Source organism: Callospermophilus lateralis, chromosome 2 (assembly GCF_048772815.1).
Source record: "Callospermophilus lateralis isolate mCalLat2 chromosome 2, mCalLat2.hap1, whole genome shotgun sequence".
Lineage (NCBI taxonomy): Eukaryota > Metazoa > Chordata > Mammalia > Rodentia > Sciuridae > Callospermophilus > Callospermophilus lateralis.
The window spans coordinates 125,362,714-125,375,539 of NC_135306.1; the positions used below are offsets into that span (position 1 = coordinate 125,362,714).

At 36.3% G+C, this 12,826-nt stretch overlaps 1 protein-coding gene across 4 annotated transcripts in view; it reads right to left on the reverse strand.

Moving 5' to 3' along the window:
* The window catches only part of Arhgap42 (Rho GTPase activating protein 42), a 265,823-nt gene that overhangs the window by 32,997 nt on the left and 220,000 nt on the right, over positions 1-12,826 (reverse strand). For 3 of the 4 annotated variants that reach the window (XM_076846490.2, XM_076846489.2, XM_076846491.2), the window contains exons 10-12: positions 12,068-12,177; positions 10,724-10,802; positions 9,329-9,368 (exon numbers count right to left, since the gene is read on the reverse strand). In XM_076846490.2, coding sequence (XP_076702605.1) covers positions 9,329-9,368; positions 10,724-10,802; positions 12,068-12,177 — 229 coding nt within the window. Of the gene's footprint in view, positions 1-9,328; positions 9,369-9,758; positions 9,825-10,723; positions 10,803-12,067; positions 12,178-12,826 lie in introns of those variants that run through there. The other variant, XM_076846493.2, reaches the window with a different exon arrangement.

A 12,826-nucleotide genomic window follows, 5' to 3' on the forward strand; every position in this document is an offset into this window, starting at 1 on the left:
GCTTCTGCACAGCAAAGGAAACAATTAAGAGTGTGAAGGAAAAGCTTACAGAATGGAAGATCTTTGCCACCTGCTTCTCAGATGAGAGTATTAATATGGAGAATAAATAACTCAAAAAACTTTAAAGCCTAAATAGCCAAATAATCCAATAAGTAAATGACAAAAGAACTAAACAGACATTTCTCAAAAGAAGAAATATGAATGGTCAACAAATGTATGAAAAAATAATCAACATCTCTAGCAATTAGAGAAACGCAAACCAAAACCACATCAAGATTTCACTTCACTCCAGTCAGAATGGCAATTTTCAAGAATACAAGTAATGATAAGTGACGATGTGGGGGGAAAGGTATAGTAATACATTTTGTCAGTGGGATTGCAAATTATACAACCACTCTGGAAACAATATAGAGATTCCTCAAAAACCTAGGAATACAACCACCATATGATCTAGCTATCCCACACCTTGGTATATATCCCAGATATCTCAAATCAGCATACTATAAGGATGCAATCACATCAAGATTTAAAGCAGCAAAATTCACAATAGCCAGATTAGAACGAATATAGGTGCCCTTCAACAGATGAATGGACAAAGTAAGTATGGTATACATAAACAACAGAGTATTATTCATCCTTGAAAAAGAATGAAGTTTTGTCATTTGCTGGTAAATGGATGGATCTGGAGACTACAATGCTAAATGAAATAGACTCAGAAAGTCAAGGTCGAGTGTTTTCTCTGACACTTGGAAACTAGTCTAAAATTAGGGAAGGTGGGGAAGGGAGAGATGAAATTGAGGGGGATTCCATCAAAATAAAAATAAGATCAGGGAAATAGAAGAGGTTTGATGGGGTGGGGGGAGAGAGACCAGGTCAGGAAAAACATTGGAATGAATCAGATCTAATTTTCCAATATATATATATATATATATATATATATATATATATATATATATATATATATATATATATATATATATATATACGATTATAATACAGTGAATCTCATCATTATGTACATCCAGAAGACACTAAGTGTAAAAAACAAAATGCAGGGCTGGGGATGTGGCTCAAGCCGTAATGTGCTCGCCTGGCATGCACGGGGTGCTGGGTTCCATCCTCAGCACCACATAAAAATAAAATAAAGATGTTGTGTCCACCGAAAACTAAAAAAGAAATATTACAAAAAATTCTCTCTCTCTCTCTCTAAAAATGTAAGTAAGTAGAAAGATCAGTAGAGAAAAAGGAATAGGGGGAGGGTAAGGGTTAAGTACTGGGGACTTAACTGGAGCAAACAATACTCCATGCATTTATAATTTATGTAAAAATAAATCCTAATGTCATATATAACTACTATGAACCAATACCAAAATAATGGATTAAATATATTCATGTAGCTTGCAGCACTGAATCATTGATAAAAAGTGCATATCAGACAAAATTTGATTAAAATTAAGAAAGACAAAATAAAAATTTTGAAGAGATCCTATATATAGAAAATCAGTGAAGTTGAATTGATTAACAGAAAGGTTTGCGAAGTCTGTGTCCCTGAAATAAGAGATAGTGACATAGGATATTTATTATGTGTTGTTAAGTGAAAAAAGTAATCTACAGGATGATATGACCTATTTTTTAAGTAGAAATTTGAGGGTATGAGTATTTCTGTTATCCTAGATAAAAATTTCAGAGGTGGATGCAAACTGGTGATAAGAATAAGAGGGTGAAAGGTTCAAATTGTCTTTTATATTCACCAGACTTTAGAATCATTGCCTATTTTAAAATAAATCTATTTAGCACTTTAAAAAATACTATAGTACTCTAGAAATAAAATTACCTAAAATTAAAATGTGCGTGGCTATCAAGAGGAACTGGTGTGTGTATTTCTTTGTCCCTAGCATCCTAGGTTATGAGAACAGAGCTTAGTGGGCGCTCCATGTGAACTCAAAATACATGAATAAATGGCCATGCGAGATATATTAAGAGGAGGAGGAGACTTTTAAAATTTTTCAATAAAAATTGACTGGCAAAATTAATGAAAAGAGTCATGATGTATAAAAATTAGAATTTCTTTTTAAAATATTCATTTTGAGAAAAATAAGCAAAAACAAGACTATTTCTCAAAGGTATAAAGACATTTTTGAGCAGCCATACCTCATTCTAATAAACTAATATGACAGGCTCACTATGTAGAATAGAATAGAACTTTTACAGTCAGTTGGTTTGACTGCAAAATCATTCTAAAGGTGCTGTTGCCCTGGTGAATATGTAAATCCTACACTTAGCGTCTTTTACATGAGTAAACACAACATTACCCATCAGTTCAGAGATGTGGAAAAAGACAAAATACACTGTGTTGGCAAAAATAACCATGCATTTTTGTCTGTTGCCTCTGAACATTATTTGATTGGCTCAAAGAGCATAGTCCCATGATGCAGAGACAGGGCCCAGCTTGGTTTAGAGCCAAGCCACTTAGGGTTGGTCCTCACTTCACTATTCCTGATGTGTTGATGGGAGGTGCCTATAACCTCTATGAACTTGGATTCCTTCACTGTGTAAAATAAGAAAGTGAGGGGTTGGGGTTATGGCTCAGCAGTAAAAGCACTTTGCCTAGCATGTGCAAGACCCTGGGTTGGATCCTTAGCATCACATAAAAATAAATAAATAAAATAAAGATATTATGTCCAACTACAACTAAAAAATAAATATTTTTTAAAAAATAAGGAAGTGACTAAACATGTGAAGAGTCACAGTAAGATGAATACTAAACCAGATGAAGTACTGAAGAACACATAACAGAGGAGCAAGCCAAGGGGGTGCCAGTTTCCTCTTCCCTCTGCTCCTGTCCACACATCACTGCCAAAGAAGAGAAATGATGAATGAACCCATTACTTCTAAAGAGAGAGAGACCCAAGTTACTCTCTCACTAAAAAACTGTGTTACTGGGAATGGCTTTAACCTCTTTGTGCCTTAGTTTCCTCATCTATAAAATGAGAATAACAACTATCTCTTCCTTCTAGGGATGTTTAAGGATGAAATAAATTAATATCTGCAAAGCTCCAAGAATAGTGCTTCAAATATAGTAAGTGCTAATGGAGTGTTGGCTAAATGCCTGCATAGTAACATTTGATGATTAACACATGCCTTATTTCACTTAGAATGAATCTCACCATCATTGATATCCATAAGTAATTTTAAAACAGTAACTCTGTAAATGGTAGAATTAGAGGGAAGGGAGTAAGGGGTCAGGAAGGGGAAGGGAGCAGGAGAGGTACTGGGATCTGAATTAAAACAAATTAGAACAGGATATATTCCATACTTGTCTCATTATGTCAAAATAGATTCAACTATCATGTATAACTAAAAAGAACAAATAAAAAATAAAATAACAATCACACTTCCTGCATTAAAAAAAAAAAGACATGCTTTATTTGGCATGGCTGAAATCACTATAGCTTAAGGGATATCAACCAGGAACACTATTTTTCAAAGAAGCATATTACATTATTATTATTTTTTTTAAATTTGGGGCCAGGGCAAGGATTTGTTTCTTCAACAGACATAGCTCAAGCATAAAATGGTGAGGCCATCTGTGCCTTGGTGGCCACTAAAGATAAACTAGATATTAAGAAATGCACTTCTGTGTTCATTATAGTTCAATAAATCTACAATGAGCACATTTTGCTGGGACTGATGGGATTACTGCTCACTCATCTTTGTTGCCTCTTCCTGCAGGAAGATTTTATTTCTCAGCATCCTTAAAGACAGGCATGGCCATTTAACATATACTATCCAATGAAATAAGAATAGAAGTGATGTGTCACTACCCAGCAGACCCTCAGAGCCAAGAGATAGCTTGCCATTTCTTATTTTGCTGGCTCGGGATCTGCAATAACAGAGAAGGAGGTGACAATATCAATGTGAGTTGCAGAGTGAAAACTATGAGACAGCTGTTGTTGACCTATGTGGACGGGTACTATGAATAAGAAATGAGCCTTTACTTTCCAAGTCTCTCAGATCTGAGGATCACCTGTTACCATAGCCTAACCCAGGCAGTTCTAATTTAACTAAGAAAATCTTAAGTAATTCCCTGTAGCAGTAAATAAAGCCAATCCTACACCATTAGTTTTGCCTTCCTTAATTGGAAAATATCCATTTTTTTTCTGGGACTTCTTTGCTGTTGATTCACATAACAAATTATAGAAGAAGAGCTGGCAGCACCTGTTTGTGGATCCTTTGCAAAGGACTATTCAATAGTTCCTCCATTTGAGTACCAGAATTTTCTGGTGAAATCTGAGAAGAGGACAACATGATTTGGTTTGTCTCCTGATGACTTGATGTAAAAGGTAGTCACATAGTCACATCAATGTTTATAGCAGTTCAGATTCACAATAGCTAAACTGTGGAACCAACCTAGATGCCCTTCAGTAAATGAATGGATAAAGAAACTGTGGTATATATGCACAATGGAATATTACTCAGCATTAAAAGAGAAAAAAAATATGGCATTTGCACATAAATGGATGGAGTTGGAGAATATCATGTCAAGTGAAGTAAGCCAATCCCCAAAATCCAAAGGCTGAATGTTTTCTCTGATAAGTGGATGCTGGGTACTGTCCGTAATGGTTGGATGGGGGTGGGGGAAGATGGCGGGTGGGATGAGTGCAGGAACTTTGGATGGGGCAATGGGGAGAGACGGGAGCGGGGCTATGGAGTCAGGAATGAGATGTACATCATTACTCTAGGTGAATATATGATTGCACAAATGGTGTGACTTTACTTTGTGTATAACAAGTGAAAAATTGTGCTCCATTTGTGCACTAAGACTCAAAGTGCATTCTGCTGTCATGTATAATTAATTAGAACAAATAAATAAATATATTGAAAAATTTAAAGAAGAGGTAATCACAAGGAGTGTCATTTATTAGGAAAGAAAGGGGCAAATTAAACTGCAATGGAAAATGAGCAATTTTTCAAAGCCATGAAGGGGTTACTACACTTAATATATTAGTTAATGAGAATTCAACTAAACACGTTTTCTATAGCCTAAGAAAGAAAAATAAACTGTTTACTCTTCAGTGTTCATGAGATGTTCATGGAAAGAGTTATAACTAAATCAGTTTGTACCATTAAAAAGGGAAAAACATTGTCATAATTGTCTTTCAGTGGAAGACAAGGCACTCCTGCTACCAATATGGAGAAAATAGGGTAGCACCCTACACAGCAGAAATATGCATTGCTAGTTCAGGGCTCAGTGCCTAGTGCAGAGCAGGTAACTAATTATGCTTATTTATAGATTGTTTGACAGTTAATTGTTTGTATCAGGCCTGCTTAAGTACCTTCTCTGATATCTTCTATGAGGATTCAAGTTTATCAGCTCTCAGAAGATACTTTTGTGAATTCCTTTCTAGGTTTAGCCTGGACCCCAACCCTGTATTTCTCTGTTTTAGAGAAGACCAGAGGGACTCTTTGAATTCAGCTACTACCAAACTCCTAGGAATTTAAATCCTATAATATGAATGGTATTTGGCCTCCAGGGATAGAAGCCAAAGACAGACTAACTTAATGAACTTAATTTATTCAATCAAAAGTTAAGTTTAAACATATTTTCCCTCCGGAAACTCTTCAGGGCTAAAGCTTTTATTGAAACTCAAAGAAAGTTTCCATAAGGCAGTTTTGCAGCACAAAAGCTATTAATCTCAACAGAATTCAAACAGCCATGAGGAAAAAAAAAAAAAAAAAAAAAAGAATAGAGCTAACAAAGCAAAAGTCCTTGTATTTTCTATTTCCTACTCATTCAAAACCCAGCAAGTCTTTTAAAGATGTAATCTACTTGGCCTTACAGTACATTCTCAGGACTGACAAAACAAAGCAACACTTGAATTTAATTTATAATCACTTTTGTAATATGCCATTTCCGATTAGGATATAGTCATCGAATGTCATATGAGTTCATTCATGGGTATTCACAGGGCCCACCGGGACCTTCTTCCTTCTTCTTAAAGGATAGACAGTAGCACTCTACAACACAGGCCCAGACTGTTCTCTCATCTTGGTCTGCCCAGGAAGAGCACCCGAGCCATGACTCTCTTTGAGGGAAATAAGGCTGTGTTAGATCAAAGGTCTAGGGGAGGATTAGGCGAGGGGCTATGTTACCTAGGATGTCTGAGAACTTTCAGAAGTGAACCAAACAGCAGTAGAAAACTGCAAGAGATTTCAACTGCCTACAACAAGAAGAACAAGCTTAATTTTTCTCTTTAATGTTGAATATATAGAATACAGCCCGTAGACACACATAACGAAAGTCACTGAACGGTAGCCAAAATTTAGAGTTGTTCAGATATTTTAAAATTGCCTTCTGCTCCAATCTCTTCAATTCCATATGAGAACTGAACTCTAGGTGACTTTTCTGTTACATGCCTAAATAGTGACTTTTATTAGCAGACACAGAGTAAAAAGGACTTCCTTAATCTTATTCACAATACCTGGAATAAAGCAGGTGCACAATGGGCTATGATTGAACTGATTATTTATAAAAGAAGGAGATTTAAGTACTTTTTCTTTCACAAATAGTCACTTTGTGAAAGAACCTAGGGGTAAAGTACTCGTTAAAAAACCATCATACAAAACTCATGTTTGAGTGGGTACAAGGCTCATGGAACCAGGAAAGAAGGATAAAGAAAGAAAACCTAGAAAAAATACTAAGTGACTTTGACGTTATAAAGACCAGTTCCAAGAGGGAGGTCTTGAAAAGTATGTCAAGAAAGATGCTTTGTTTCCTTGAAAAATGAGTTCAAATAGCATAATTACGAAGAATGACTGGTGAGCTATTTTTTTTTTCTTTTAACAAAATATCCCCAACAGGCTGGGGATATAGCTCAGTTGGTAGAGTGCTTGCATAGTATGCATAAGGGCCTGGGTTCAATCTCAGCACCAAAAAAAAAAAAAAAAAAAAAAGAGTTAACATCTCAAACCAAGCTGTTGGGGATATTTTGAATCTTTTTTTTTTTTTGGGGGGTCCTACTAATGAGCTACATTCCCAGCCCTTTTCATTTTTTATTTTGAGACAGTCTCCCTAAGTTGCCCAGGCTGGCCTCAAACTTGCAATTCTATTGCCTCAGCCTCCAGAGTAGCTAGGATTACAGGTGGGCACCACCATGCTCAGTGCTAGTTCTAATCTTAGATGAACTGCATCTCTTGAATATTGATAACACATGTTACTACCTTAAAATGAATTAATTCCCAAAGTCTAACAATTTTAAGAAAAGTACACAGTAGTCTATCATATAGCCCAAAGGACATTTGTGGATTTAATATCCTATAACTGGCCAGTACTCTGGTGTTTCACTTGATGTTTTTACATAAAAGGTACCCAGTGATAAAGTCTTATCTCTAGTACCTATATTCTGAAAATGATGAATTATGAGTAACCACAAGGCACGGAGACTTTTTCATATTAGGCTTCTAAGGATTCTCATGACTCTACCGGCACAGCCTAGATTCAATCTTCATTCCATGGCATGTGCTCTCTATGCATTCATAGTGTGGCTATTTTAGGACACAAGATAGTTCTTACTCTGTTGTTTTTAGGGTTCTCGTGGAAAGCATAGCTGTCATGACTACTTTGAATGATTGGCATTCAAAACAAATTTGTAGTTGAGTTTCATGGTCTATTGTATAAAACATCATTATTATTTTTAGCAGTTCAAAAACACAAATACATATCACAAAAAAATCCCTGAGTTTCCAAAGGATAACAAGAATATTTTAGTATAAGCAGAATCCATCTGAATTATTGAGGCTATAAACAAGCACTTCTCAAGCTGGTCTATGAATCAAGGTAGAGATTGGCTTCAAGTACCAATTATGGAGTCTATGACACTTGTGGGAGAGTTGAGTACCAAAAAGGGACAGTCAGTCTTAAACATAAGGTGACATGTAGAGAGGAAGTAGAACGGTGAAAAGAAGCCATGAACTGCTTGATAGCCATACTACAATGAGCTCACATGGCTTAATTAAGACTTAAGAGGATTGAGAGTTTCACAATCACTAGAATATAATTTTGAAGTGAAACAAAAAATTTTAAAGCACGTATGAAAATACCCTAATCAAGGATAAGAGATGGCAGAAGGTGGCAGATGATTAAAGAAGCTCAGGACATGATGAACAACACACAAACTATTTTTAAAGAATGAGTTGATCCTAGTGATTCAGAAATAATACTGGGAAAAAACATGCTTTCCTACATATATATTATCTCCTAAAAATGGTGAAAAATACTCATGTATTAATTCTTGTACTTCTAGAAAAGTGAGGCAGGGAAAATAAGATAAAGAAGCCTCTAACTGCTGTAAAAATCAAACAAGCAAGCAACCCCCCCAAACAAATCAGCACCACCAACAACAGAAAACACAAAAACAAAAACTGAATATTAACAGCCTCAAATCTCTTTCAGGGGCAAGACAGAGCATGTAAATAAGTAACAAAAGCCAAAGAAATAAAACTTAATTGTGTTAACTGAAATAGGGGTGTAGTTTGTGGTTTTATCATAGGGAACTTCTTTGATTCAAGATTTCAAAATTGCTGTACCATCAGATCAATGGTATGGGAGAATATTTCCCCAGAGTTAATACCTAATATCACATAATACTTGTGTGATAAAAATATATGATAAAAATTTAAGTCATTATTTGAATGACTTACATGAACACACATTAAAAAGGCAGTATCTCAGCCCTCCCCTGAGCCCACATAAGTGCTGGGTTTGGGAATCTTTAGACCTGTGGCTGTTTGAATTAGAGACGTCCAGAATGCTGTCTGCCACCCCCTGGTGACCTTGTGCTCATTAGGGATCCCTCCAAACAAGCCTCTTCTATGACCTTAGGCATGGCCTAGCCTCTTTACCCAATGTTAAAAAGAACCACCAGTGATCCCAGGGCAGAGGGAAAGATGCCTAATCTTACTTTACTTCTACAGCCTGCACGGTGGCTAGCTGACAACTTTACCATAAACAATTAGGTTTTCCTTCAGGCCTGATTGGGAGAATGGAATAAGGCGAAGGTACCTCATCAGCAAAACTCAACTCTAGAATTGAGAATGTTCCTTCTGTTTTCTCATCCATGTGTCAGGAAATGTGTCTCTGGTTTTATTTTCAGCTTACTTCAAAGGGTAAGCTTGAAAGTAGAATTATTTCTGACTAATAGAGAAAATGTTTTTTGAACTCAAATATAGAAGGTCTCTGCTCTTTCTATATAATCTCACAGCTAAGTCAAGAGCCAGCAACTGTTCATACAAATAAAAGGTTTTGGAGGGAGAAAAAAAAAAGACTTACTTTCTTCTTTCTTGCTAATAATGGCAGGCAGGGTGTAAATCTAAAAAACAAAGGATGTCAATAAGTTACTTGCAGTTAATGACCCAGCACAGAAAGATTGGCAAGATGATGTTTGTACACAAAGACACAAAGGAGGTACCTTGACTTCAAGGCCTATAACGGCTATATCCACAGCGCCATCTGCCTACCTTGTCAACGGACCCACTCCTCTTGGTGAGGCCAGGGTGGCTTCCCACACCTTTCCATCCTGGCAGTCCTGCCCTGGGCTAAGCTTTGCCACTTTATGCTGCTCATTCTTTTCCCCATTGTGACGCATAACACACCTTCTTCAGGAAGTGTCTCACACACCTGTCACCTGACTGTTCTTTCCTCAGACCATCTGCTTAGTACCTGGTTCTCAATGTGCACAATGGAAACTTGTACTTGCTGAGCTCCCAAACTGTCCCCTAAATTTGCTGTAGGTAAGGGCTCCTTAACCATTTGTGGTAAAGAGCCACTTTAAAAGAAAAAAAAAAAAGGAACCTATCAGTAACGTTTTAGTAAAATATAATAAAATTGAGATAGAAAACAGTTAAGAATAGATGCAGAATCTCAATTTTTTTATTATAATTATTAAATTCAGCAGACCTAAAATGAGTCCTTCAAGTGACTACATGATTTTTCCAAAGCTGAATCATGACCTCTGTGCTCACCCTATCACGGGGCTGGCGCCATGTGAGGGAGGCCCTTGAGCCTGCAGAACCTATTGTGATATCACGGCTGCCACAGGAGCACTTTACTCACATTGTGGGCAGGTTCTCTGCTATCTCAGGAAGGGTCTCAAGTGACAGGAAGGCACTTCCTGTTCACTCTGTGTGCTTACCTTCTACAGAGCTATCAACAGTGTTCACCAAGAAAATTAAGTGATGAACGACCCAATTCTTTTTTATATAAGCCTCCCTATACTTGTAAATAAATTATCACATCAGTGTCAAATAACAGAAAACAAGGATATTCATGGCAGAGGCTATATCCCAGTTCAGACAGTTTTACCAAATTATACTTCTTTACAAATGGACTGACTCTGAATCCTGTTCTTTTCTCTGATCGCAATGCCTAACACAGGTCTTGCAACAATTGGGTGTGCACTAATTATTAATTTTATAAAATAGTATTAGTGCAGCCCAATTAATGATTATCAATATTTTTAAAGTAATTTTAGGGTTTTAAATTATTCCTAGAAGGTCTCTGAAAGGCAAGATAGAAGGTTGGAGTGATGAGCTGGTTACTGAGTCAACACTAGGAACACAGTGCAAGATTTTCAGTTGTCCAATAGACACATGAAAAAAATTTTCATGTGCACTTTGAAATGTTAAAATAATAAAACCTAAATTATAGAATGCATCAAATTCTTACCGGTTCCTTCCCATCCATGGCTTCAAGCCAAAGCTTCCTATTAGCTTCAGAAAAGGCCTGTAATGTAATGATCCCATGCCTGCCAAAAAAAGACACTTTATATATACATTTATTCCTGTTATGTCTTTATACATTTGCTAATGTTCAAATTCTTACTTAACTATAAAGGTATTACATTTTGAAGAGTAAAAAGAAGAGAGAGAAAAGCTAGAATAAAAAAATGAAAGTTTGCAAGAATCAATAAATGGAATGGAGTCAAACTCAAAAGCTTCTTCTTAGCAAAAGAAACAATCAGTGCGGTGAATAGAGCGCCTAAGAATGGGAGAAAATCTACCACAAGCACATCAGCTAGAACACTAATCTTTAGGATATATAAACACTCAAAAACCTTAACACCAAAAAAAAAAATAACCCAATCAATAAATGGGCCAAGGAACTAAAGAGACACTTCTCAGAAAAGGATATACAATCAACCAACAAACATATGAAAAAATGTTCAACATCTCTAGCAATGAGAGAAATGCAAATCAAAACTACTCTAAGATTTCATCTCACTCCAGTCAGAATGACAGCTATTCAAGAATACAAACAACAATAAGTGCTGGTGAGGATGTGGGGGGAAAAGGTACACTCATACATTGTTGGTGGGACTGCAAATTGGTACAGCCAATATGGAAAGTAGTACGGAGATTCTTTGGAAAATTGGGAATGGAACAACCATTTGACCTAGCTATCCCTCTCCTTGGTTTATACCCAAAGGACTTAAAAACAGCATACTATAGGGACACAGACACATCAATGTTTATAGAAGCACAATTCACAATAGCTAAACTGTGGAACCAACCTAGATGCCCTTCAATAGATGAATGGATAAAAAAATGTGGCATATATATACAATAGAATATTACTCAGCAATAAAAGAGAATAAAATCATGGCATTTGCAGGTAAATGGATGGAGTTAGAGAAGATAATGCTAAGTGAAGTTAGCCAATCCCCAAAAAACAAATGCCAAATATTTTCTCTGATACAAGGAGTCTAATTCATAGTGGGGTAGGGAGGGGGAGCATGGGAGGAATAGACAAACTCTAGATAGAGCAAAGGGGTGGGAGGGGAAGGAAGGGGGCATGGGGTTAGAAATGATGGTGGAATGTGATGAACATCAGTATCTGAAGTACATGTAGTAGGACATGAATTTGTGTGAATAGACTTTGTATACAACCAGAGATATAAAAAATTTGTGCTCTATATGTGTAATATGAATTGTAATGCAACCCACTATCATATATAAATCAAAATATTAATTAAAAAAACCAACCAAAAAAAGTGAAAAGCAAAATTCAAACCTTTCAACTACTTCAATGTCAAAGCAGAATCGTTTATCAATTGAGTCTGTCTTTCGTCGGATACAAGATTTTAACTTAAACATTTCTGGTGAGCTAGTAACAAGGCCGTTCTGAAACAAGAGGAGCACCACATTACTACAGGACCAGGTGAACTGAAATACATTAAGTACATGGTAAAGTAGCCAGATTAAGATGTTAGCTTAACAATATAAGTTATGCATAAAGGTCATAATCATACTTTTATCCCTCCCTAATGTTGGCTGCCCAATTATAATATTTCAAACCATTTATTAATTAATTGCACATTCATGTTTTATTTCAAAGAATTTTGTGACAGGCCTGTCCAGTACCTTGCAGCACATTTACTTATAATGTTGTTATACTGTACAATACCCTTAGGACTTTGGGTTTCAAAAAGGTAAGAAATTACAGTTATTGTAACATCACAGTTGTATATGGAGAATGTTCAGACAGAACACTGTTGTTCTTAATCAAAATTCCTTAGATTGCCAAGAGATTAGTATTATGTGAGCACATCTTTATTTTAGAGTCTTATGTTATAAAATGACAGCTAGCTCAAAGTCACAGATGAGCTACCAAAACAATAACATTCTAGCACACACTTACTAACCGCTACTGCAGCATACATCCACATGATTGCTTTGCTGGTAGCCAACTGTACTCTGCTATTAAATCAGAAACTCTTTGAAAGGGACCAAACCTGGGCCCAATGCATAGGAAAGCTCTTTTGTGCCTGTG